This window comes from Oncorhynchus kisutch, unplaced genomic scaffold, assembly GCF_002021735.2.
Source record: "Oncorhynchus kisutch isolate 150728-3 unplaced genomic scaffold, Okis_V2 Okis06b-Okis10b_hom, whole genome shotgun sequence".
Lineage (NCBI taxonomy): Eukaryota > Metazoa > Chordata > Actinopteri > Salmoniformes > Salmonidae > Oncorhynchus > Oncorhynchus kisutch.
The window spans coordinates 2,939,304-2,967,165 of NW_022261983.1; the positions used below are offsets into that span (position 1 = coordinate 2,939,304).

Consider the following 27,862-nt stretch of genomic DNA (forward strand, 5'->3'; position numbering starts at 1 on the left):
ATCATATGACCCACTGAAGAGATGAGTCTTCAGTAAAGACTTAAAGGTTGAGACCGAGTTTGCGTCTCTGACATGGGTAGGCAGACCGTTCCATAAAAATTGAGCTCTATAGGAGAAAGCCCTGCCTCCAGCTGTTTGCTTAGAAATTCTAGGGACAATTAGGAGGCCTGCGTCTTGTGACCGTAGCGTATGTGTAGGTATGTACGGCAGGACCAAATCAGAGAGATAGGTAGGAGCAAGCCCATGTAATGCTTTGTAGGTTAGCAGTAAAACCTTGAAATCAGCCCTTGCTTTGACAGGAAGCCAGTGTAGAGAGGCTAGCACTGGAGTAATATGATCAAATTTTTTGGTTCTAGTCAGGATTCTAGCAGCCGTATTTAGTGCTTTATCCGGGTAGCCGGAAAGTAGAGCATTGCAGTAGTCTAACCTAGAAGTGACAAAAGCATGGATAATTTTTCTGCATCATTTTTGGACAAAGTTTCTGATTTTTGCAATGTTACGTAGATGGAAAAAAGCTGTCCTTGAAATGGTCTTGATATGTTCTTCAAAAGAGAGATCAGGGTCCAGAGTAACGCCGAGGTCCTTCAGTTTTATTTGAGACGACTGTACAACCATTAAGATTAATTGTCAGATTCAACAGAAGATCTCTTTGTTTCTTGGGACCTAGAACAAGCATCTCTGTTTTGTCCGAGTTTAAAAGTAGAAAGTTTGCAGCTATCCACTTCCTTATGTCTGAAACACATGCTTCTAGCAAGGGCAATTTCGGGGCTTCACCATGTTTCATTGAAATGTACAGCTGTGTGTCATCCGCATAGCAGTGAAAGTTAACATTATGTTTTCGAATAACATCCCCAAGAGGTAAAATATATAGTGAAAACAATAGTGGTCCTAAAACAGAACCTTGAGGAACATGGGCTACATGACAATAGGCAAGCAGCTTGGTGAGAAGGCAACAAGTGTTGGTGCAATTATTAGAAAATGGAAGAAGTTCAAGATGATGGTCAATCACCCTCGGTCTGGGGCTCCATGCAAGATCTCACCTTGTGGGGCATCAATGATAATGAGGAAGGTGAGGGATCAGCACGGCAGGACCTGGTCAATGACCTGAAGAGAGCTGGGACCACAGTCTCAAAGAAAACCATTAGTAACACACTACGCCGTCATGGATTAAAAGCCTGCAGCGCACGCAAAGTCCCCCTGCTCAACTCAGCGCATGTCCAGGCCCGTCTGAAGTTTGCCAATGACCATCTGGATGATCCAGAGGAGGAATGGGAGAAGGTCATGTGGTTTGATGAGACAAAAATATAGCTTTTTAAACTCCACTCGCTGTGTTTGGAGGAATAAGGATGAGTACAACCCCAAGAACACCATCCCTACCGTGAAGCATGGAGGTGGAAACATTCTTTGGGGAGGCTTTTCTGCAAAGGGGACAGGATGACTGCACCGTATTGAGGGGAGGATGGATGGGGCCATGTATTGTGTATCCCTCACCAACTTCAAACATCAGCTATCTGAGCAGCTAACCGATCGCTGCAGCTGTACATAGTCTATTGGTAAATAGCCCACCCTTTTCACCTACCTCATCCCCATACTGTTTTTATTTATTTACTTTTCTGCTCTTCTGCACACCAATATCTCTACCTGTACATGACCATCTGATCATTTATCACTCCAGTGTTAATCTGCAAAATTGTAATTATTTGCCTACCTCCTCATGCCTTTTGCACACATTGTATATAGACCCCCCCTTTGTTTTCTACTGTGTTATTGACTTGTTAATTGTTTACTCCATGTGTAACTCTTTGTTGTATGCTCACACTGCTATGCTTTATCTTGGCCAGGTCGCAGTTGCAAATGAGAACTTGTTCTCAACTAGCCTACCTGGTTAAATAAAGGTGAAATAAATAAAAAATAAAATAAAAAAAATATCTTGGCCAACAACCTCCTTCCCTCAGTAAGAACATTGAAGATGGGTCGTGGCTGGGTCTTCCAGCATGACAACGACCCAAAACACACAGCCAGGGCAACTAAGGAGTGGCTTCGTAAGAAGCATCTCAAGGTCCTGGAGTGGCCTAGCCAGTCTCCAGACCTGAACCCAGAAGATCTTTGGAGGGAGCTGAAAGTCCCTATTGCCCAGCGACAGCCCCAAAACCTGAAGGATCTGGAAAAGGTCTGTATGGAGGACTGGGCCAAAATCCCTGCTGCAGTGTGTGCAAACTTGGTCAAGAACTACAGGAAACGTATGATCTCTGTAATTGAAAACAAATGTTGCTGTACCAAATATTAAGTTCTGCTTTTCTGATGTATCAAATACTTATGTCATGCAATAAAATGCAAATTAATTACTTAAAAATCATACAATGTGAGTTTCTGGATTTTTTTCTGCAAAATCGGCAGTATATCAAATACTTGTTCTCCCCACTCTACATCAAAACAACAAGGATACAAATATTATGGCTATGCATTAGAAATGGTTTGAATGTCATGTGATATTGAAGTTATTTTTTGTACCATTCACAGGTTCTCTCTGTGCAATCTAGACCTAAGTCTAAATGTTATGAGACTGTACTTTAACCATTGCACTTATTGGTCTCCCCATCTGTAGGAGACCCCCACCAAGGAGCTGGGAGACCCTTCGTCAGGTTCCAACAGCCAGGTGTCAGAGTTCAGCAGCCCTGTGCCCACGGCCAGCTACCTGAATAGGTTCACCAACTCCACAGAGAGCTCCACAGATGAAGAAGGTAAGTCATCACGATACAGCCAACGTCCATCAGCATTATCAAGGAAGAACCTAAAGGGCTCCGTGAAACCTACCTGACAATGTAATACAAATGCAGATGTTTATAGTTTGAACATTTGAAAAAAAAATGTATGTACATTGGTCATTTAGGGGGGGGGGGGGGGGGGCTTTTGGCTCATGAGTACCTCCAGTGGCAAATGTTCCATATTGCCTCTAATTGTACCAAATCAAGGTTATAAACAGGTGTCTCTCCACTCAGGCGGTGGGTTTGAATGGGATGACGACTTCTCGTCCCCGGAGCCCTCGGTGTTCCTCTCCAAGGCAGCTTCGGACCTGGCCATGTCTAAGACAATGTCCCCTTCGTCTACGGCCTCGCACTACTTTTCCCCTCCCGGGGGCTGTACCCCGGAGCCCAGCTGGAGCAGCTCCAACTACTCCCGCTTCTCCATCTCCCCGGCCAGCATCGCCAGCTTCTCCCTTACACACCTTACTGACTCAGACACCGAACAAGGAGGCAAGTGGGAGTGCACCAACACAAACAAACTACAGAAAACAGACAGGCATGTGCTTTATCTACCTCGTACATAGTCATTGAATAGGATCTCTATGATCTACCCTCTAACTCTGTATTTATGCCCCCCTCCCTCAGGAAGCAGTGAAGAAGGAGATAAAGACTAAGGTGCATGTGGAAGGGTCCGTTTCCCCCCACAACGTCAGGTGAATGTAGGAGAGCTCAACATGCAGGCTAAAGACGGACGGATGATGACACGGTGTTATGAAGGCCGTGGATGCTTCTCTTCTCAGGCAGAACTGCACCCAAGAGGTGGCCATGAAGAGAACTTGAAACAGACTGAGCCAGAGGCTCCAAAAGCCAACAACGCCCTCAACAAAATCCCCTTCCTTCCACCAAAAGCCTCTTAGCCTTGTGCTCTCCCCCCCCCCCCCCAGTGCAATGCAGCAGGAAGAACAGACAAAACTGACCTAACTTTGTTTGCTTTGAGACTTGTCGAGCGCATTCCAAGTGTTTGGTTAATGTCCTCCTCTCCTGAGGGGATTCTGTTTCACCCCAAAAATACTTTTATTTTGAAGCCCTGATTGAACCACAGCCCCTGTGTCTACAATCAACTAGGAATAATGAGCTCTTTGGATCAGGCGAACTAAAACAGCAAGGCCCTTGGGTGTAACACTGCTCATTAGCACCTTTGCTACATTGTACGATTATTACAGGAGTTGCCTTTTGGAAATGTATTTGTCAGGTCTACTCAAGTGTGTATGCTTCAACTGGAGATGATCAAGACTGGAAGAGGTATATTAGGAATTTAAGGAACCAAGTTTTGGTGATTGACTCATTCACCGTCCATGAGCCCCTGCTTGGTTGCTATAGGAACAGTCAGTGTTCTAGTGAGAATGTTAGTGTTATGGAACAGGAGGTCTGACAGCATTAGTTCATTCAGTTAAACACCATCAGTAGAAGAATTGGATAAGGGAACATTGTCACGGTTTGAATTAACAGTATGGGACTTCAAGGTTTGTCCAGTTTCTTCACCAATCAATGGGTCTTATCATAGTGCCTATTTCATACTGATTACGCTGTATACAAAAATATCCTCTCACTCCAGGAATCACATGATTAAGAAGGCAATACATTTTGTCCTGACACAAGCCTAGTGACTGAGTTTGCATCAGGAGACACAGGAGTAAAAAGTTGGTTTGAATTGTCAATGTTTTGTGAAACAAATGTGCAATGAGTACCTTTTTGATTCATTTTGTGGGTCTGAGTTTAATAGGAGCAGCCAGTAGGGATGTGTCACGGTCCCAAACGGCATCCTAAAGGGAATAGGGTGCTATTTGGGATGCAGATCATTTCTCTGGTACTGTACAGGGATCTTACATTAACTCAACCAAGACAGACATGCCTGTTCTGTTTGGTTTACTATGTCAAACCAATTCTACACGGGTTATTCTCACTAACTACTGCATGTGACACAGCCAAGGTAAAGATTACCTTAAGGATTGTTGCCATAGCACCCAGGCGCCACTCAACGGACTGTCTCCGGTATGATGTATATAAACAATTATTTAGCTGGATCAGCAAGGTGAGCTTTTCATGGTCTTTCTGTTCCTGTAGGTCAAACCCTTCTTCCAGACTCAATGGGTTCTACACAGATGAAACAATGTATAGCTCTTGGTTTAGTGACTTGTCAAGGTTTCCCCTGATTTAAGTCTTCAGATACAAACCTTTTCCTCACCTCCAGTGTTCTAGACAAGGTTAACCTCTTACTACCAGCAGCCTGTGTTCTTTCAGTTAAACTTCACTGTATTTTATTTAAGGAAATCCTGTTTTATTCTACAGTATATACATTTGCTTAATCTTGCACATTTGAGAAGGCTAACTTAATGAACTGTACCGATGTATATAAGTGTTAATTTTGTCTGTTCATGGGGAATGTAGTAATCAAGTCCTAGGTATGAGGTTATTTTGTCGTTTAAAGAGTAACATATCACGTAAGTGACCGGTTAAATTAAAAGGTGCTACACAAGATTGAATTGTAAGTTCAGAAAATGTCCGTATCTGCTGTAACAGTGGAATGATAAGTAACGGCGACTACCCTGCTAGCGTTTTGATTGCTGTGGAGTTCGTCTGAATGGGAAAGCTATTCTGGTTGCTAAAATTCTACACTGTTCGCTCAATTTCAGTTTGAAATATTTGTGGACCAAAAGCAAGTTTTGGTCCACCAGCTTTAAAAAGATTTCAAATTTAGATGGTACACTTCAGTGGTTGTTTTTGAAGTGTAGAAATGTCAGAACAGCTTTCCCATTATGACAAGCTGCCACTCCGGCAGGTAAGTAATACTATTCCACTATTAGCGCCAGACACTTCCTAAAATTACATCACAAATCCTATTGTGAAGCACCTTAAGACAAACAGGAAAATCCATTCTGTCCATAACTGTAATATTTGTACTTCATATTGATGATCATGCTTAGTGTATTTGAATGACATGTTTCATATGGAAATAAATGCACATTTACTTCTATAGCTTGTCTGATATGGTTGAGTAACACATTGTGCTCAACTAGCCAATCTTGGTAGAACAAAATGTTAAATATATCTTTACATAACATTTAATATGTTTGTACAGGTATAGTGAAACTCCAGGCCCATACAAAGAACACCCAAGGTTGCAGAGCTGTTTTGGAATTTATTTCAGTTGTCGGTCCTTGTAAGAACAGTCACAGCTTCAACAGTCGAGGCCACAGCAAACTCAGACAGGAATTCAAACAAAAGTGCGCAGGCATTACGCTGCACTTCTAAAGGTAGCTGACGTCGCCTAACATCCAGGAAATTGTCATAAGTGTAATGCAATGTAGGCACAGTGCTGTTTGAATCCTGAAGTAATCCACCAGGGACATGTCATAACTAGAGCCTGGAGCAGAACTCCTGGTCCTATTCATAACATTCTGGATGTTCTAACTAGAGCCTGGAGCTTCTGCAGAGCATGTGACTTGAGCAGAACTCCTGGATGTTAATACATAACACAGCAAATAGATGCTATTCAAGTCCGTATTGTTTTTAACCATCTGAGGAAAAAAAATCTGGTTGTAAATGTATTAAATAATCCTTGTGATGGAAGCCCAGAGTTGATATTTTTAGTTCTGAAGAAAAAGCTACTTCAACATTGCAAACATCATGCAGGCCAAACCAAGATGACAGTAAACAAATAGATTCCAAAGCATACATAGACCTTGATGAAAAGGTGTCAACTAGGCAAATGAGAAAGCAAACAAAATCATACAAAGCAAGACTACACGGAGGTCCAAGAGGGTGGCGTGTGTTGGTATGGGACACAGGCTCGGTTCCATTTCTCACCCTAACAACTTCTAGCACCTGCCACTAAAGTTCAGACCGTGGAATGAATAAACTGACAGAAGCACTAATACTTCCAGTGCTGGGTCAAAGGTGGCCAACATGTTTCAGCCCAGCACTAAGTGATTTAAATATCCAACCAATTCATGCTCTTTACATTTAGACCAACATTACCATGTTTGTGCTGGGTTGTATTGGAAATGGAATCAGGCACACAGGGCTGTGGGTAGAGATGGAGGGGCGGGTTAGTAGAGACCCTACAGACCCACAGAGTTCCCGTTCTCCTGTGACAAAGGTATCCTGGCGTCAGTAAGGACTGGCCTGGCAGGGAGTGGGCTACGGGGGGTGGTGTCAGTAAGGACTGGCCTGGCAGGGAGTGGGCTACGGGGGGTGGTGTCAGTAAGGACTGGCCTGGCAGGGAGTGGGCTACGGGGGGTGGTGTCAGTAAGTACTGGCCTGGCAGGGAGTGGGCTACGGGGGGTGGTGTCAGTAAGGACTGGCCTGGCAGGGAGTGGGCTACGGGGGGTGGTGTCAGTAAGGACTGGCCTGGCAGGGAGTGGGCTACGGGGGGTGGTGTCAGTAAGGACTGGCCTGGCAGGGAGTGGGCTACGGGGGGTGGTGTCAGTAAGGACTGGCCTGGCAGGGAGTGGGCTACGGGGGGTGGTGTCAGTAAGGACTGGCCTGGCAGGGAGTGGGCTACGGGGGGTGGTGTCAGTAAGGACTGGCCTGGCAGGGAGTGGGCTACAGGGGGTGGTGGCAGGAAGTGGGCTACGGGGGGTGGATCCAGTAAGGGCCGGGGTGGCACGTAGAGCCTCTGTGGAGTTCCCTCTCACACTGATGTGCTGCCATCCTCCCTGAAAGACAGTGTTCCTCACATTAACGTGACATCTCGTGCATTACCATCTTAACGGAGGTATTTCAGATACTGCACAATGTCTGGCCCATAGGCCTGATAAAAAGTTATGATTTATTTAGGGAATACGGTGCCATTTGGAGCAGACATCAAAATCAACACAAGTTGATAATGACTCACCCCGATGCCGTAGTCCCAGGACTGGCCCTTGGGCTGCATAGGTCCCACCCCCAGCCTGTGACAGACAGCTCCAGGAACAGACAGCTCACTGGGGCAGCCTGGGACCCAGTCTGCTATCACCCACACCTAGACAACACAACAGGACCAGGTATTGAAGTAGAAAATAAGTTAACTTACACACAAAAAAAAAAAAAAGCGTTGTACTGACCTGATCTAGAGGTCCTACTGAGACTTTGGTCACGTTGTTGGAGAGGAGCTCCCAGGCTGAGCCCTGGGGGTAGCTGGGAGTCAGGCCCTGTCTGTACCACAGGTTACCTACACACACACACAGCAGGGGAGAACAGTGGTCAGGAGAGAGTTTCCTAAATATTCCATTAGTTAGGAAACATTGATCCTGCTTGTTGTTTCATCCATCTCGGGATTACGGCTGAAAATGCAGATGGTAATATAAGTTCCTTATCCAGGCACATTTACATGGACAAATGTTGATTAATGTGCACTCTCCCTGTCAATTAAATCAACATTTGTCCATCATTGACTTACAAGAGAGCAGCTCTCCTGCAAAGCAAGCATTGAAAGAGCCGACCCACAGGTTGTGGCTACTCACTGTTTTCGTCAACGGCGTAGACTGAGGTTCTCCCTACAGACAGCTGTCTGAGGCTCTGTTTGGGTGGGGAAGGGATGTGGTACCAACACTCTCCTGCAGGACAATGACAAAGAATAACTAAAACTAGTTGACTAACTACCATTAGGTTCAGTACGGGCCAGGAAATGGGAAACACATTACACCTAGTCCTGGACTGAAATATACTTTCAATTGAAAATCACTTATCACTCATTTATTTGTCAAATACAACAAGTGTAGATCTGACTTACAACCCCTTCACCAACAATGCAGCAACAAAAAAAACAAGGCTATATACAGGGTTACCCGTACCGAGGCAATGTGCAGGGGTACAGGTTAGTGGAGGTAATATGCACATGTAGGTAGGTGTAAAGTGACTATGCATAAATAATAAACAGCGAGTAGCAGCAGTATAAAAAAAGGAGACATTTGGTTAGCTGTTTAGCAGTCTTATGGCTTGGGGGTAGAAGCTGTTAAGAAGCCTTTTGGACCTAGAGCTCCAGTACCACTTGCCATGCGGTAGCAGAAAGAACAGTTTATGACTGGGGTGGCTGGAGTCTTTGGCAATTTTTAGGGCCTTCCTCTGACACCGCCTGGAATGGAGTATAATGAGTGGTATGCTTTTAAGTCCAGTACTAGCCTTACAGTGATCTGTGTCTAAGAAACAGGCCATTATGTGCCTTCAAAAAGAAATGTATTTGTCTATTTCAGTCATAGAGCACTGTAGGCCATCCATATCTATCCAGCATCTCAGAAGGACCTCCCCAGCATTTGGGTCTCACCTGCAGGGTTTCTGGCAGACACTGAGCCCCTGTAGAACACAGCTCTGTCCCTGGCAATGGCCCACACCTGGTGACCTCCCCCGATGGAGATGGACTTGAAGGGCTGGTCAGTACCCACGTGGAGCCACGAGGAACCCTGGGATGGTATGGTCAGAGATAGCATGAACAAGCAACAGGACAGCACCACAGAACATGAAATATGTTTGTTTTTAGCATTAGCAACAAAAAAGTAGTCAATATGGTCAAAAGTACATGGACATGCATTTAAATTAGTGCGTTCAGCTATTTAAGCCACAACGGTTGCTGACCTGTGTATAAAATTGAGTACACAGCCATGCAATCTCCATAGACAAAGACAGTAGAATGGCCCATACTGAAGAGCTCAGTGGCTTTCAATGTGGCACTGTTATAGTATGCCACCTTTCCAACAAGTCAATTAATAAAATTTCTGCCCTGCTAGAGCTGCCCCGGTCAACTTTAAGTGCTGTTATTGTGAAGTGGAAAAGTCCAGGAGCAACAACGGCTCAGCCGCGAAGTGGTAGGCCACACAAGCTCACAGAACGGGACTTTGAGTGATGAAGCACGTAAAAATCGTCTGTCCTCGGTTGCAACACTCCCTACCGAGTTCCAAACTGCCTCTGGAAGAAACATCAGCACAAGAACTGTTAGTCTGGAGCGTCATGGAATGGGTTTCCATGGCCGAGCAGCCACACACAAGTCTAAGATCACCATGCACAATGCCGAGCGGCAGCTGGAGTGTTGTAAAGTTCGCCACCATTAGACTCTGGAGCAGTGGAAACACGTTCTCTGGAGTGACAAATCATGCTTCACCATCTAGCAATCCGATGGACGAATCTGGGTTTGGCGGAAGCCAGGAGAACATTGCCTGCACAAAGGCATAGTGCCAACTATAAAAAGTTTGGTGGAGGAAGTATAATGGTCTGGGGCTGTTTTTCATGGGTCGGGCTAGGTCCCTTTGCTCCAGTGATGGGAAATCTTAATGCTACAGAATACAATTACATTCTAGACGATTCTGTGCTTCCAACTTTGTGGAAGGCCTTTTCCTGTTTCAGCATGTCAATGCCTCAGTGCACAAAGCAAGGTCCATACAGAAATGGTTTGTAAAAATTGGTGTGGAAGAACTTGAATGGCCTGTACAGAGCCCAACACCATCGAACACCTTTGGGATGAATTGAAATGCAGATTGCGAGCCAGGCCTGACACCCGACCTCACTAATGCTCCTGTGGCTGAATGGAAGCAAGTCCATGCAGCAATATTACATCATCTAGTGGAAAGCCTTCCCAGAAGAGTCAGAAGAGTGGAGGCTGTTATAGCAGCAAAGGGTGGGGTGGGGGGGGACCAACTACATATTAATGTCCATGATTTTGGAATGAGATGTTTGATGAGCATGTGTCCACATACGAGTCTAGGACGTACACTACAAAAGTAACGTATTCAATTGGGAATGTGAGAAAGCTGGATGCTGAGGTTTGGTCAGAATGCATTGTAAAAACAGACTGAAGAGGGTGCTGAATTCTGTTATATAGAAGAATAACAGTGAGCATATTTGTTCAAGCAAAGAGGATGTTATTCTGTGATGTAGTAATGAGTGTCTTTAGTTAAAGTCCCAGGTTGTAAGTTTGGGGGTGTTCCTCACCGCAGGGTTTTGGGGGGTGACTCCCAGGCGACACAGGACATCCCCCTTGTCACTGAGGCCCCAGACTGAGACCTGCTCCATACTGCTCTGAGCCAGGCACGGCAACACTGTGATGTCACTTAGGGGGATGGGCGGGACTTCCTGCCATGGGGCAGTCAGGGTGATTTTACACTTCCTGTGTGGAAACGAGAATCATCATCATCATCATCATCATCCTAATGAAATGTTTGAGTGAGACTATACCTGACCCAGCGCAGACTATACCTGACCCAGCGCAGACTATACCTGACCCAGCGCAGACTATACCTGACCCAGCGCAGACTATACCTGACCCAGCGCCGACGTCTGACAAAGTCCTTCAGGCTCTTGTTGCCATGAAACGTCCTACATGACAGAGACACAGAACAGTCAATCAACACACTACTTTTTCTAAGATAAGTGTTGGCCATTATATAAGGTTGATGAAATATGAATGAACATGTGTATCTCACACAGGGAAGTCTGCTGCATACTGCCACCCCTCTTTGTCTGTCCCTCCTGAGAAAGCCAAGTCCACGGCCCACTCTGTCACCTGGCAAAGCAGAGGCATGTTGATGGAGCGGGAGAGTACAACATTAACAACATACAGGTACATTAAATACAACATTGGACTGTGTGTTAACTGTAATAAGAGGTTTGAGGGTGTAGGGGGTTCAGGGACTAGGACGACCTACCCAGCTCCACTGAGGCGAGGGAGGGTGGGTGGTGGACTTGGTGCACTCTGTAAAGCCGTTGTCATCACTCCACGGGAACCGGTCTGTGGGGAGAAGCCTGCAAGGGTGGCAAAGTGTATATTACACACACACACACACACACACACACGCAGAGGAGCAGTCGGAAGTGTCTAGGACATATTATTACAACCCAGCCAACAGTCACGTGAGACAGATAGTTGTACTTGTCTGTGTATCCAGTCACGGGGTTCCATCGCTGGTTCTCATAGATGTACACAGTCCTTCCATCTGTCTGTGTGTGCAGGATACACCTGTCTCCTACAAACACAGGAAAGGCACAACTCTGCTATAATAAGTCTGATGTAAGTGATTCATCAGTAATAATTGACTATCTAGTTCTAATACAGTACTTTGAATTGTTACTTTATCCCTGCAGTTCTATATGAATACACATTAGCTACAACTGTAGAAGCAGGTTGAAGATGACAAAGGTTAAAACAAGAGGACTCTAATATCCCAGAACAGTTTCCTAAAAGCTTCCACATGGATTCCAAACTTGTCGTAATCTTTGTTACCGTCAACCTACTGTAGGTCGAAGGTAAAGAAGCTTAAAGTGTGAAGATGAAAGAAGCTTACAGGGTGGACTAGCAAAGGCCCGGTCTAAGGCAGGGGTGAACAACTGGAGTCCTCAAGAACCGCACTCAGTGTTGGCTACATTTCATCTTTAATTAAGGTCAATCAATGACTTAAGCTACATGGAAGAAATGATTGAAAACCATCACAGGCATGTTCATTAAGGGAAAATTGTTTTTTTCCAAAGTAAATTGAAAATAAGTGTTTCTTATTGGGCAAGTCTGGGTAGTCCGTTTGGTGCCTAATGAACACAACCCAAGACTGTGGTGGCCTGAGAGACTGAGGGGTCATTTATTACCCTGAGGGGGCTCTTCCTCAGCAACGCTGCCCGAACCAGAGTAGACCCAGGCGGTGCCATCATACCCGATCCCCCACACCACACCCAGACTGTTAGACTCTACACAGCGCAGGTGGCCCGGGACCTGCAGCCAAAACCTGTACCAGGACCAGACAGTACAGCTAGCGGTTAGCGCCCAGACAGCGTTAGCATCACAGGAGGCTGACGAGGGGAGGATGGTTCATAATAATATTGAGAATGGGGTGGTGTCAGACACATGGAAACTACGTGCTTGATAACATTCCACTTATTACGTTCCAGCCATTAGTATGAGGCCGTCATCCTTAATTACGGTGCCACCACCCACCTGTGGTTAGCATCCAGCAAAAGACAGAGACACTAGCACCAATTGTTAGCAATAAGACAGAAGTTAGAACTTAGAACTATGCTTAAGATTACCAGAGATAAGATCATTGTTTTAGCAGGTTAGTAGTAGCTAATAGATCTACGTCAGGTGAGTTATGTTAGCCAAACAGAGAAAAGAACAGAGGTACATGGTTGGTTGGCTTCAAAGCAGTGAAGGAACATGCTACAGTGTGTAAGTGGCTGTCATTGTTGAAAAGGGCAAGGATGAAAAAAGGAGAGAACTGAGTGAGGAGGAGACACAGAAACATAAGTGTGTGGCATGTCGGTAGCGGTAAAGCTCAGTGTGTGGCGTGTCGGTAGCGGTAAAGCTCAGTGTGTGGCATGTCGGTAGCGGTAAAGCTCAGTGTGTGGCATGTCGGTAGAGGTAAAGCTCAGTGTGTGGCATGTCGGTAGAGGTAAAGCTCAGTGTGTGGCATGTCGGTAGAGGTAAAGCTCAGTGTGTGGCATGTCGGTAGAGGTAAAGCTCAGTGTGTGGCATGTCGGTAGCGGTAAAGCTCAGTGTGTGGCATGTCGGTAGCGGTAAAGCTCAGTGTGTGGCATGTCGGTAGCGGTAAAGCTCAGTGTGTGGCATGTCGGTAGAGGTAAAGCTCAGTGTGTGGCATGTCGGTAGAGGTAAAGCTCGGTGTGTGGCATGTCGGTAGAGGTAAAGCTCAGTGTGTGGCATGTGGGGCGGCAGCGTAGCCTAGTGGTTAGAGCGTTGGACTAGTAACCGGAAGGTTGCGAGTTCAAACCCCCGAGCTGACAAGGTACAAATCTGTCGTTCTGCCCCTGAACAGGCAGTTAACCCATTGTTCCCAGGCCGTCATTGAAAATAAGAATATGTTCTTAACTGACTTGCCTGGTTAAATAAAGGTAAAATAAATAAAAAAATAAATAAAAAAAAATGTAGGTAGAGGTAAAGCTCAGTGTGTGGCATGTCGGTAGCGGTAAAGCTCAGTGTGTGGCATGTCGGTAGCGGTAAAGCTCAGTGTGTGGCATGTCGGTAGAGGTAAAGCTCAGTGTGTGGCATGTCGGTAGAGGTAAAGCTCAGTGTGTGGCATGTCGGTAGCGGTAAAGCTCAGTGTGTGGCATGTCGGTAGCGGTAAAGCTCAGTGTGTGGCATGTCGGTAGCGGTAAAGCTCAGTGTGTGGCATGTCGGTAGAGGTAAAGCTCAGTGTGTGGCATGTCGGTAGCGGTAAAGCTCAGTGTGTGGCATGTCGGTAGCGGTAAAGCTCAGTGTGTGGCATGTCGGTAGCGGTAAAGCTCGGTGTGTGGCATGTCGGTAGCGGTAAAGCTCAGTGTGTGGCATGTCGGTAGCGGTAAAGCTCAGTGTGTGGCATGTCGGTAGCGGTAAAGCTCGGTGTGCGGCATGTCGGTAGCGGTAAAGCTCGGTGTGTGGCATGTCGGTAGCGGTAAAGCTCGGTGTGCGGCATGTCGGTAGAGGTAAAGCTCAGTGTGTGGCATGTAGGTAGAGGTAAAGCTCAGTGTGTGGCATGTAGGTAGAGGTAAAGCTCAGTGTGTGGCATGTAGGTAGCGGTAAAGCTCGGTGTGTGGCATGTAGGTAGAGGTAAAGCTCAGTGTGTGGCATGTCGGTAGCGGTAAAGCTCAGTGTGTGGTATGTAGGTAGAGGTAAAGCTCAGTGTGTGGTATGTAGGTAGAGGTAAAGCTCAGTGTGTGGCATGTAGGTAGAGGTAAAGCTCACATCATGTCACAGGGCAAGGTGTGTGCCGGGGCCTCCAGACAGGGAGAGGGCTCGTGGACCATCACGTCCCCCTTGGAAGTGACTGACCACAGGGCCTGTCGGGAGGGGGTTCCCCTGATCCCTCTGGCCTCGCAGCAGCACCCAGCCAACAGGGACAGCTGCACAGGAAAGACAAAGACACCCCTTCAGAGATATGGCCAATGGTACAGTCCAGATGGATAAAAGTAATATTACTGGACTACATTTACTAAGTGGTTTTAGGTAAAGGCTTTACATTGCATGTGGACAACAGTAAAACTCTCGAGTATCTGGTATCCCCTCTTATGATAAGTACTGTGGCTGTGCCCCACATGGCACCCTATTCCCTATGTAGTGCATTACTTCTGACCAGGGCCCATAGTGCCATTTGGGACGCAGCCCTGATCTCTTATCTCTGGCAAGGCTACTTCAATTGGGAAGCTACCTTGAAGGCTGTTGTAAAATGTGTTAGATAAAGTCATGTAAAAGATAAAAAATAAATTAAATGGCATTAGAATATCTATCCATTCAAAACACATGTGCTGTTTATATCTGAATGGAAGCCTTTCCAGACCTACCCAGTCAGCCATGTCCTTCTCAGTCTGTGCAGACAGGATCAGCGGCCATCTTTGTTTGGTGCTATCTGACGTGTACACCGCAAAGGCATGATGGGAGTTTTCCTTGAGCACAGGAACCAGCACCGTCACATCACTTATAAACACATGGAGGTACTGAGAAAGATAGCGAAACGGAGGGAGAGAGAAGATACTTTCTGACCACTGTGACATCCAATCTAGAAATGAAAATGAGTCAACAATTCAAAGCAGTACAGTAGCATAGCGGTATATTCTGAGTAGTAGGCATCTACTCTTTAGATTCTGTAGGTGAGAAAGGCCTTGGCTCCACAACATGGCTTTCACCTCTCCAGTCATTTCTATTCAGTGATTACTTCAATGAAGAGAGGAAGGATGGATGAATGTCTAAGGAATTTGAGTGTCATTGAGTCTCCCTCACCTTTTTCTCATCATACTGGGTGAAGTAGATGAAGAAGATGGCATCCCTCTTGCCATTGACGTTGGTGGACTGCTCCAGGGCCACGCCCACATCCACCCAGCGATAGGGCTTCCAGTCCCTCCACCAGCGCATGCTGCCCTTCCTCACCCACACAGACTGACCCGTACAGTGTTCATTAGACAACTCCATTTAAAAAGTCACTGTCCCTACTTCTAGCACCACCTCAGCAAAATCATGACTCCTAAAAAAAAATTGCAGTAACGTTAATAGTTTAACAGTCTTACCGCGCTTCTCTCCACTGGCTCCTTACTGGTGGTGGTCTCGGCCTTCCTAGCCGTCGAGGCTTCTGGTTCAACAGGGGCGATGGACAGGGCAGTGGAGCATGGGTCTGGTGCACACAGATAACAGACAGGATAGAATAACACAGTGGAGCATGGGTCTGGTGCACACAGATAACAGACAGGAAAGAATAATACAGTGGAGCATGGGTCTGGTGCACACAGATAACAGACAGGATAGAATAACACAGTGGAGCATGGGTCTGGTGCACACAGATAACAGACAGGATAGAATAACAGTGTAGCTTGGGTCTGGTGCACACAGATAACAGACAGGATAGAATAATACAGTGGAGCATGGGTCTGGTGCACACAGATAACAGACAGGATAAACAAGTGATTTAAGAGTTTGATAGAGATATCAGGACAAGGATTTCCTTAACCATGTGACTTCACCAGGAAAAAGTCCTAGAATTAGCCCATTTAATTAATTCAGTAAAGTTAGGCAGAGCGCAGACACACCGGTACCATTGTCAAACGTTTACCTGCCTGAACAGTGTCGCCCGTCAATCTCTTTAAGTGTTCACACAGACACTACCTAGCAAGATGACGAAGAAACTATTTAATTCACTCTCCATAATCCCATACTGCCAGTGCCAACCCATAGCCAAATGTTTAGCTAGCTAGTGTTAGAATATTCGCTAGCACAACATATGCTAAGATTGCGCTGACGGATGGCGTCTCACCTCGAGCTCCTACAAAACATTGCAGGTTTTACTTTTTTGGGGCATTTATCCTGCTGAATAGCCTCCACTAGTCAGCTAGCGGCTCATCCGTGGACGTTTTTTTGATGGCTCCCCCACATGAGGGTTTGTGCTCTCTGATTGGCTCAAAGTCAAGTTGTTGACCACTGACGATCATTGTGATTCTACAAGTAGAATTGGTAGGTTCGTCGGTACCGGGTCAGCACGCAGCAGGTACCGCTTTTGTTCTAGCAAGAGAAGGAATGGCCTCCCACTGTGATAAGTACCTATCAGCAGTGAGATTCTCGGTGCGTTTCATACTTTAGGTAGTGGTCTGATATTCTGATAGGCTGGTGAGTGTTCCTCCGTACCTGCAGGCCTGAGCCAGGTCATCTGAGCTGTATGGTCCACATCACAGCCTCCACCAGAGATCCAGGCCCATACAGGCCCGTCCTCCTCCCCCAAACCCAGAGAGGGCTCCAGACCCAGGGGGTAGGTGGCCACTGAGGTGGGGGGTCCCACGTCCCCTGCCCTGCCAAGAGAAGACGCCTCTCCCTGGGGGCTCTGAGCTGCGTCCAGGTCCACATTGCACATCGGGGCTGGGGTGGACTCGCTGCCCTTCCCCTGGGGTGGCTTTTTGGGGGAGGGTGTGGGGGTCCTCAGGGGCTCACGGTCAGCCACCAGGCTGGAGATGAAGCTGTCACTGGTGGGGATGAAGGCTTTGGGGGTGTCCTGTGGTCTTGGGGGGATGGTGGTGAGGAGAAGCTCCGTGTCCCCTGAGTCCTCGCAGGTAAGAACAGAACCATGGGAAGCATTGGTCACCTGTCCCCCGAACTCACAGCCAGCACTGAACAACAGAGACGGAAGGGGGGGGGGGGGGGGAGGACCACTCATATGAGTATAAATGCGCCACTCACAAAGACACACATACAGTATGTTTGTGACAGTAAATCATTTGGTAACATGACAGACAACTATCAAAATAAAACTGCATCTCCGTGTACAGTAATTGTTAAGCATAAAATGTAGTCTTAAGAACATATACACCAGTGTTCCCCAACTGGCGGCCTGCGGGTGGTTTTATAATAAATAAAACACCTGAGGCTAAATCTAATTAACATGAACATGGATATTTATTTTGAGATGTCAGCATACAGAATATATGAAATCTAATACAATGCAAAAACACTGGAAAGTGAGCATTCTCTGTGTGTACTCCGTATGCAACTGACCTGGGTTGGACCATCTCTTTGCTGTGACCCCATTGGGCAGAAACAGGTATCCAGCCCCTACCACTGGGCTCCGATGGGGTGACACCCTTCCTGAAATACAGACCACGGTCCTCTCCAACTCCCCACACCTTTAAATTATAAAACATTTATAGTGGCATATTCATAAACAAAGTGTTATCCTCAACATCACCCCCCCCCCACTGTGGCTGGACTACTTATTCATTCTTAGAAGTCTATTTTTGTTGGCACAAAACTACCTCCATCCTTTCATTCATTTGCATGGGTTACCTTTAGACGAGTCCCCTGACACCATGTTCATGAGTCTCCCCTTTCTACAGTGGGATCATAGTAGTTTGTAGCCCAAACGGTTTGGCCGCTACAGACAAACGTTGTCATATCAGCGTGGAGTCCCGTGACACTTGTAAGAACCGCATCGTGTTCGTGAGAGTCTCCTCTTTCTATAGAGTGGTCATACTCGTTTATAGGCCAAACCGTTTGGATGCTACAGAGGTTTTGGCGAGAAGACAGATTTTCAGGATGTCTCCTGGTCTGACAGCTGTGGCTCTACCACTTTCCACCGCAAATGCAGAAGGACGACAGCAGGAATGAGACGCAGCCCATGCAGATATTTCTTGCATAAACTGACAGAATTTGATGGGACTTTTATTTTATTGTGTTACTTAGATTGATGCACCAACACATCAATAGTCTCTAGTTGAGCATCAAGTTGGTTATATGCCAGAGAACAGTTGAACACAATACAGTAACAATACAATATGGACACAGTAAAAACCAATATAGATTGACCCAAAGGCCTGCTGTCAAGTGCTACTTTAAACAGCCATTTAACCCTAGTGCCATCTAATACAAGTGGCATCCATAACTCTGGGACAGGACTGAAATATGGGCTATGTATTGCCCTACTCAAATTAGCTTGTGTCAAATATGGCACTTAGAATATAGGCCAAGGATATATAAGGCTGGGATGGGACCGCTGGTTAGAGTAGCGGAGAGAGGCTCCTGTTTCAGAGAGGAGTGGGAAGTGAGAGACAGGAGGGGGGGGGAAACAGGTGAGTCATTGGGAAAGGGGGGGGGAACAAACGAGAGATCGGAGAAATTAGGCTTTGGCAGTATACCGTGTATATACTCCGGGATGGTTTTTCAATTCAGTTATTATTCAATAACTATTTAAAATTTCTCAATATATTTGAATATTTGTAGCTATTTAAGTAAATACCTGAGTTATTCAGTACTGTGTAGCACAAACCAGGTGATCTAGTTACAGTATGTATGAAATTCCCAACTGACAGTTTGTCAGCAAGATATCTTAGAACTATTAAGTGAACCATCTAAATTGTGCTAAATCAGTGGTCACCAACCTTTGAGTCAAGACCACCTTATTTTTTAAAACATGACTTAGCGTAAGCCGTTGCAACATTAACCAATTAAAAACAGTTCTGTAGCAATGAGGTTTGTTCAGTAAGCTATAGGCCCAATACATTATCACTGATTATTGGCTTGAATTGTCCTGCCAATGTTGTAATTAGGGCGGCAGGTAGCCTAGTGGTAAGAGTGTTGGACTAATAAGCGAAAGGTTGCTAGATCGAATCCCTGAGCTGACAAGGTAAACATCTGTCCCACTGTTCCTAGGCCGTCATTGTAAATAAGAATTTGTTCTTAACTGACTTGCCAAGTTAAATATAAATAATTTCAAAATGTTGGTACTGTATATGATCACATGTTGTATTACTCTACTTTTTTACTAGACTGATGGCCTGCATTTGACAGTCAGTCAAGTGAGGCACCAGTGAGGCTGCCTCTCACCTGACTCACTGTCCCTCCACTCTCACTCTCTCCCTCCCCCCTCTGCTGAGAAAAGGGGACATTCTTCCAGCTGATAGCGAAACTAAAGTCACATTGCATTATTTCTGCTTCATGCACCAAATTTGTTACTCCTGACCAAAGTTAAATATTTATTGATATTAAAAGAGACAAGCCGCTAATAATAACAAGGCAAGCTTATAGAAACACTTTGCTGTACTCCTTCATTACAGCTGCAGTGCTGGTTGTAGTGTGAGTGGAAGTAGGGAGAAAGCACATTTTATGGCTTATAGAAACACTTTGCTGTACTCCTTCATTACAGCTGCAGTGCTGGTTGTAGTGTGAGTGGAAGTAGGGAGAAAGCACATTTTATGGCTTATAGAAACACTTTGCTGTACTCCATTACAGCTGCAGTGCTGGTTGTAGTGTGAGTGGAAGTAGGGAGAAAGCACATTTTATGGCTTATAGAAAAGTGTTGAACTTAAACTTCCTCATAAAAACAGCAGTTCTTTGCTGTATTCGTTGACTCTCTCGCTAGTCATGGTTTTAAAATCTGACAATAGCAACTTTGCTGAGCATTTCAAGGCTTATTTTACACCGTCCATGGCGAAAGGAAACTGTGCAGACACGGTCATGTGCCATCTGATTGGCTAGAGGTGGGTCAACAGGTGCACTTTATTTGCCCTCTGGGCCTGCCGGATAGGCGGAGTTACACCTTCAGACACATAAAATGGTTCAAAATGGGAACACTGCCTTCTTGGCACTAGGACTGCTGAATCAGGCGCACCTACCACCCGCCAACAGCATGAAAACTAATGAAAAAATAGGAAAGCAAGGCTTTATCGTTGTTTTTTTTACAGAGAAGTTTGGTGGTTGACTAGGAACGCTTTGGAGGTCGACCAGTCCAATATTATCAACCGGTTGGTGACCACTGTGCTAAATGCTCTGCAGTTGTGCATTTGGTTTTCTAATTTAGTAGTAAGTTAGCTTCTTTCAAAAATCAAGCGTTGCTTGGTAACAGGTGAGAATCTCCTCCTGGACCAAGAGCCTTGCTGTCTCATCTTTGTTTTGTTACTTGTATAACTTTGAGCTGGGATGTCTGTCCTGCAAATTCTTTAGGTCAGAGACTATAGAAATGTTTGCACTATGCTCGTTAGCATTCTCTATGGGATTTTATATTTACTTATTAGCATTGCTAACCTTTGGATTACAAAGGTATGACAAGCTGGAGCGAAAGGAGGAGAGAGAGAGAGAGAGAGAGAGAGACGGGAGAAAGGAGGAGAGAGAGAGACGGGAGAAAGGAGGAGAGAGAGAGACGGGAGAAAGGAGGAGAGAGAGAGAGAGAGACGGGAGAAAGGAGGAGAGAGAGAGAGAGAGACGGGAGAAAGGAGGAGAGAGAGAGAGAGAGACGGGAGAAAGGAGGAGAGAGAGAGAGAGAGACGGGAGAAAGGAGGAGAGAGAGAGAGAGACGGGAGAAAGGAGGAGAGAGACGGGAGAAAGGAGGAGAGAGACGGGAGAAAGGAGGAGAGAGAGAGAGAGAGACGGGAGAAAGGAGGAGAGAGAGAGAGAGAGACGGGAGAAAGGAGGAGAGAGAGAGAGACGGGAGAAAGGAGGAGAGAGAGAGAGAGACGGGAGAAAGGAGGAGAGAGAGAGAGAGACGGGAGAAAGGAGGAGAGAGAGAGAGAGACGGGAGAAAGGAGGAGAGAGAGAGAGAGAGAGACGGGAGAAAGGAGGAGAGAGAGAGAGAGAGACGGGAGAAAGGAGGAGAGAGAGAGAGAGAGAGACGGGAGAAAGGAGGAGAGAGAGAGAGAGAGAGACGGGAGAAAGGAGGAGAGAGAGAGAGAGAGAGACGGGAGAAAGGAGGAGAGAGAGAGAGAGAGAGACGGGAGAAAGGAGGAGAGAGGAGAGAGAGACGGGAGAAAGGAGGAGAGAGAGAGACGGGAGAAAGGAGGAGAGAGAGAGAGACGGGAGAAAGGAGAGAGAGAGAGACGGGAGAAAGGAGAGAGAGAGAGAGAGACGGGAGAAAGGAGAGAGAGAGAGAGAGACGGGAGAAAGGAGAGAGAGAGAGAGAGACGGGAGAAAGGAGGAGAGAGAGAGAGACGGGAGAAAGGAGGAGAGAGAGACGGGAGGGCAGAGGAGCGAGTTTGCTGTACTAGCAACTCCTCTCAGACTCAGAGGGAAACGGAGGCAGCAGCCCCTTCAACCTCCACCCTGACATCAACTCCAGCCCTGTACAGAAATACAACACCAGGGAAATGTGAAATCGGTCAAGGCTGGGAACGCCAGGACCTGAGCTAGGGAACAAGGGGGAGGAGGTGAAGGGCCAGACGAGGACTTGAATGGTATATGAGCAGGGTCTAATTATGCTTAAGCAAACAGACATGAGAGAATGGCACTGTAATCACAACTCGGTTGTCACAGAGGATGAGAGCCCCACGCCAAACATCTAAGGTTCTAACCAGCACTCTCCATTAAGAGAGGAGAACAAGCAAGTCTTAGAAAATAGGACAACAAGATACTGATCATTACAAATGTACCTATGTAAATATAACACATTTTATTTTGTCCTGATGTGTGTTGTGCAATGATGTATATAAACCCTGGATTGCTGATGCTATGTATTGGCTATTGAGAGACATTGAAGCCACCGGTCGGCCATATTGGTACTCCCCAGTAGGAACAGTGCCTCATGGGAATTAATGAAATTCTACAGTATTTCAATTTAAAAGTTAAGGACAAAATTACATGCATTTAATTATTTTGTTTTAGTGGGGACAGTAACCGCAAACTAATTTACTTTAAGGGAATTAAAATATATATATTTATGTTAAGCCTGCATAATATCATTTTAAAGTATGCATTAAGGTGTCTTTAATAGAATAACGAGGCAAAAACAAATGTAAACATTAATAAATGCATTTCTATACCTTCCAAAATATTTTTCACAATGTGGGGGATTGGCAAAATGGAGGAACGGTGGCTTCAACACAGCACTCCCCATTAGTCATCTAGTGCATTTAAATCCCCTGTGTCGTCTCACCTGGTCATTGAGTCCCACATCCACCATCATCATCTCCCCACCGATGCTGATCCATCCTGAGCCACAGGGGTTATGGGAGTTCACCCCCCGCCGAAACCACACCTGGACACACACACACACTTTATAGGGCAGGCTACGGTACTGCTCTACAGACTACAACGGGGCCCAGAGTCCTTCCTGGTTAGGAGACAAGTTCAGGAAGGGGTGGATGTTGTCTCACTTTGTAGTCCTTAGTGACGGCCCACACCACGCTGACCCCCACAGCAACATGGATGGTTCCGCCCTCCTTTACTGGGGGAGAATCCACCACCACCCAGGAGGAACCTGATAGGATAGTAAAGAAACTATTTGTACTATCATTGTGTAAAATCAATAAAAATACAAAAAATAAAGTTGACCTAACAGGGTTCTCTGGAACTCCGAGTCAAACGCTTGTGAAGCAAAGTTTGCCAATCTCTCTAGTACTACCAATGGTTTTAGAGGAAACCTGCCGTATAGGACAAAAGCCTAAAACATGCCAAAAGAGCACACATTTTACCTGGCTTCACATCCAACAAGTCGTTGTCTACATGATCCCTTCCACATAGTATACTGATGATGTATTTGGCTAGAAGATGGTTGTGTGGACCTAATATCACCCCATACCTGTAGGGCTGTCCAGGCAGATGCCTGTACGGACCAGTAGCTGTCCGTCCCAGAGTACAGCCCAGAGCAAGTCCCCTGGTCCGGCAGAGATCTGGGCCACCTCCCTGGGGGCCTCCACCTGCTCCCAGCACTGGCCCTCGGGGACCTGTGGCAGGATGCCACTCCTGAACCACACCTGAGAGAAGAAGCAGCTCCGCCATGGTTAGTCTGAACTGTTCTTGACTCAGCTTTCCCTGGGCCTTAGTCGTTATCACACTATCATGAGTGTGTGTCCACATCACCACTCAAGACTTGCGTTATAACTCAACTCTTGAGGGTGGCAAGAGTTCAGACATTCTGGTTGAAATGCAAATTAAGTTCAGTTACTGTGTGCAGATTCTCACTATAATTTGATGATTAAGAGATGATGAAACACAACATTTAGTGAAGGTAGGAACGCAAAGCATTTGCATATAGGCACCTCATATGACGAACTTAGAAAACCGCTGCTTTGAAAGTCTCACATTCACTGATGTAAGTGACGTTGACCTCAATCCATTATATTTATAGTGGTGTAAATGGAAGATCTGTTCAGAGGATCCCTATAGAGGATCCTCCCTATAGAGGATAGTATGCTGAGATTCCTGGAATAGCAGATCAAGACTGGACGTAAAAGAGGAAGAACAGTCTAAGACCAAGTTAAGCAATGCATTGACAATGGATGGAGTACTGCTGCCTTCTAGTGGCCAAATGTTTGAACTGCACAATGGTCTTGTGTGCTGTATTTGACACCTCACCAAGTTGCCAACACTGAGACTATGTTATCATCATTAAGATATGCAGGCCTGAGTGTGCGAGTTCGTACAAAACATGAAGGTGAACAACATTCCATTTGAAAGGTATTGTTAATGTGTGTGAAGAATCAGTTTGTATGCAGGTGTATTAAGGCACAGGAAACATCATAGCAGAATAACCTGTGATGGATCAGCCACACTGACCTGTCCTTGTTGGGACACACCCCACAGGAAGTGATATCGCCCGGGTTGGTCGCTCATCTCCCAGCCTCCACAGCTAACGTCACTGAGGGGGAGAGGGGGCTGCTTGGGGTGGTCCAAGGGGATCTGTGGGGGTTCAGTCAGGAGAGGAACTGTTAAAACGAGAGTATATTTACTGGAGGCATTGTAATACCTTCAGGAGTGCATGTAGCCTTCAGTGGGGATCTCCTAGCCTGGTCCTAGAACGGTTTGTGCTGTCTTCCCAAATTCTATGGTCATTGTCACATGTGAGTTGGCAAGACAGATAGACCAGGCTCGGGAAAAGATCTCACACAGAAACTAATGGTGGACGACATATGCTCACAATTAGGTGAAGAGGACCAAATCAAGTCATGTTGTGGGCCAAAATACTGTACCTTGGTCCAAGAGCCTCTGGCTTTGTATATCCTGTCTCTAATCCATCGCCTGCGACAAACACACGAGTTCCACTTCTTCTCTCTGGAGAAGTTAGCAGGAAAGTCCACTGCATACTCCCAGCCCTAAACACACAGATGCGCGCACACACACACACAATTAAACTGACAAGTAAAAGAGTTCAGAGGTCAGCAGTTGGCCCGACTGAATCAACAGCTGTGTGTTTTAATGAATCCAAGGCTTTCGAGTGCACTAGTTTTCAGTAGGACCTATAGGGCTCTGGTCAAAAGTAGTGCACTAGGGAAGAGGGTACCGTTTGAGATGCACTCCATAGCTTCATTGAGCACCTCAAAGTCTGCTACCCCAGACTTGTTGTGCAATTGTTGGCATTCCAAATTCCAGTCTCTCACCCCAGTTTCAATGGGGTCTCCTCCAGCGCAGACCTGGTCCACGTACCAGTCCCCCTCCCACTCCCAGCTGTTTGAGGGCAACAGGAAGCTGTGCAGCGGCTGGGCGGTCCCCCCTGTGAGGTCACTCCAGGCCCAACGGTCAGTGGGCAGCAGCACGTCAGTGAAGCCGTCCACTGGGTTCCACCTCTGAAACCAAACACAGTTTTGTAAGGTAAAATTGAACATGCAGACATAAGCAAGCATGTGCATATGCACGCACACACACATGTTTAAATAAGTAAATGTTGGCAGAGGAGACATGGCATTATCACAATACCTGGTTCTCATAGGTCTCCTCTCGATAGCGAATTGGCACCTCCCCAGGGTCGATATTGAGGTAAACATGGTGGTCACAGCCAATTCCCCAGCTGCACCTCTGTCCAGCCGTAACACGCTTTAGCTCCAGGAGGGTGTCCTCGTCACGCTCCCAGCGCCCTCTGGTGGTGGATAGGCTGTACACCTTCCCGTATACGTCCACTGCCCATAGGAGCGAGCTGGACATGATGGGGCCTGATGATAAACACTGGGGCAGTTTATAATCCTCTCACCACACTGGCCCGGCCATTACCGCAACACAACATTGCTCTGTGCTGAGCGTTGTCTACTCTTAATGGACTGATTAGATTAGCCACAGTTAGAATAATGAGCCAGATATTTCACCGGTTGTATAAATCTGAAGCATGAGGGTAGCGTTTCCACTCCACTAAAATGTGGTGATGTGAGGAAGCCAAAGCAGTGGGAGAAGATGGAGGGAGACGGATTTTGACCTGCATTCTGCTAACTCTCTCATTGATTAAACATTTGATCGGAATACAGTTCTGAACACAAAACTAAAATAAATTAAGAACAGAGTAGACTAAATTTTGTAGAGTTATTGCACACTTGCACTTCACATAGTAGGCGTTCCCTAACGGAAAAATGCAAATACTCGCTAGAAAACGCCAATAGGATCTCGCTAGCTCGTACTTGGCTCTGCCCACCACCTTGTTTGTTCTGCCCACTATGATTCATTTGCTTCCATTGGAAATGACAGTCTGGTCTATCTTGGGTTAGTTATACAGATCTTTGGCTTAGCGGTCAGCAGATTTGTTTTCTACACAGTCAGTTTTTTATTCCAGTAGCCTACCTACTAGCCCACGAATGTGCTCTTAAGTGTTGGCGAGCCTAACGTTACTCCTTAAGGTCCAAGTACCTTGTTTATTATCAGGAGGTAGACTGGCTCTGGCAGCCGAAACAGCCATGTGAATCGATTCTCAATTGTGATACGGTTCTAGAAACAAAGCCGTTTACTTTCATATCAAAAATACATTTTTAGAAATGCAAAATATACACTTACTGTACACTTGTTTTAAACGGCTTTCACAGTTGAAGCCTCTAGTATTTTTCAGCTGTAACACGTTTCTCGCAGCCTTCTTCCGTTGGGCCTACACACAAGTGTTTGGAGCACCATACACAGTTAATTACCACAGGTGGTCGCCTTCATCTCCGGTAAACACGTGCTGCAACGTGGAGATACGGCCGTGTGGGAACACTAAACACTATAAATACTGGGAATGGGAAAATTGGATGTGTCATCGGTCCCAATGATATGCTGTCAACGGTGTGGGCAGGCTGCTTAAACATTTAGAGTAGCCTGGTTGTGTGGATTTCATAGCCTATGGCACCGAGGAATAACAGAGTAAGGAGCGGCTTGCACCTGAATAACGAAAACCGATCAACGGTTGTCAATGGACACTGATAAGACGCGTCATGATATCAGACACCCAGGTGCGTTAAAACCGGACACCTGCCATGCATGTTGATGCGCCCCAGCCTGGAATGAAATTCAATATCAATAGGAAAATTGAAATAGGAATATTTCGGGCAACCAACTGTGGTTTGAGGTGATGACAAACAGCAAAACATAACTTCAATGCATCTAGTCCTGTCCTGCAAAGTGTCACTGACTTGATAGACTCCACTTTCGTCCTGTCCCCGAACACATCATCCAATATTCCGTTACAACAGCAATATAGAGGTTCAAATGCCCTACTTACGCTCTTTGCCCGTTTTCGTAGGTTTAGCTGCATTTAGTGGGCCAAATCATCCACCCAATTATTCTACTCTATCCGCTTTTTATTCCCATTCTGAAGGTATAACGTCTCGTTCCAAATCCACAACAGGAAATGGTGGAACTGTTACTCGGATTGGCTGACATTCTGCAGGTGTCCCGAATCTCGTCTTTTGATTGGACAAACTGCGTGGGCTTGTATATTTTTCCGACGGCTACAGCTGTTTGACGGAGAAGTGGAGAGACGCGCACATATCGCCTACTACCGGAATCTTAATTATTGATTCCACACAAGTTAGGTGTAAATAATTAAACAGTAGGTAGGTTTTAGTTGACTCAATAATTATGTATCATAATCACGATATTTGCATGCCCAATGTCTTCAAATAGACCATGGGGCAATATTTGTTATTGTTAGTGAGCTACTACAGTGACATGATAGTTATTATGTTTTAGGCTACACTCTTTATCAAATTGGGAGGCTATATCAATATCTTAATAGGAATTGTGACAACACAAGAAAAAGGCAGTGGAACTGGCGTCGAGGTCCAGAGTTGAGTTTGAAGGCCATATAGCCTTGATATAGGCATAGTGTTGCCACTCTGCATGCAATTAATTCAATAGGACATGCCTATTATGTAATATAATATAATAAGCATTATATTATGAGCTGTATGGCTAACGTTACATTTGGTCATAGCATGTAATCATTGTTGTGCAGAAGGTGATTTAGGTGAGATAAACCAAT

The 27,862-nt window shown here is 45.9% G+C and overlaps 2 protein-coding genes across 7 annotated transcripts in view; one reads left to right on the top strand and one right to left on the bottom strand.

Moving 5' to 3' along the window:
• lmtk2 (lemur tyrosine kinase 2) overlaps positions 1-5,776 on the top strand; it is a 46,170-nt gene extending 40,394 nt beyond the window's left edge. Inside the window, exons 12-14 of the mRNA XM_031814061.1 lie at positions 2,606-2,741; positions 3,000-3,254; positions 3,390-5,776. Coding sequence (XP_031669921.1) covers positions 2,606-2,741; positions 3,000-3,254; positions 3,390-3,418 — 420 coding nt within the window. The 3' untranslated portion in view covers positions 3,419-5,776. The remainder of the gene's footprint in view (positions 1-2,605; positions 2,742-2,999; positions 3,255-3,389) is intronic.
• Positions 5,777-5,852: 76 nt separating this feature from the next.
• LOC109892026 (tectonin beta-propeller repeat-containing protein 1) lies at positions 5,853-27,237 on the bottom strand. Of its 6 annotated transcripts, XM_031814064.1 has the most exons (27): positions 27,101-27,237; positions 26,401-26,488; positions 25,342-25,574; positions 25,026-25,211; positions 24,618-24,740; positions 24,205-24,327; positions 23,228-23,402; positions 22,803-22,906; positions 22,583-22,684; positions 17,722-17,849; positions 16,861-17,336; positions 15,753-15,856; positions 15,469-15,624; positions 15,033-15,185; positions 14,437-14,594; positions 12,351-12,487; positions 11,644-11,737; positions 11,420-11,516; positions 11,198-11,277; positions 11,013-11,090; positions 10,707-10,881; positions 9,049-9,184; positions 8,249-8,341; positions 7,850-7,956; positions 7,642-7,767; positions 6,975-7,462; positions 5,924-6,929 (listed from the first exon to the last, which is right to left on the bottom strand). In XM_031814064.1, the coding sequence occupies exons 1-27, from the start codon at positions 27,131-27,133 to the stop codon at positions 6,866-6,868; spliced, it is 4,017 nt and encodes a 1,338-aa protein (XP_031669924.1). In that variant the 5' UTR covers positions 27,134-27,237; the 3' UTR covers positions 5,924-6,865. The 6 variants fall into 6 exon arrangements, with proteins under 6 accessions (XP_031669923.1, XP_031669925.1, XP_031669927.1 ...); XM_031814063.1 differs by having other exon boundaries at positions 5,853-7,462; positions 11,034-11,090; positions 27,101-27,236; XM_031814065.1 differs by having other exon boundaries at positions 5,853-7,462; positions 26,401-26,563; positions 27,101-27,219.
• Between the last annotated feature and the right edge of the window lie 625 nt (positions 27,238-27,862).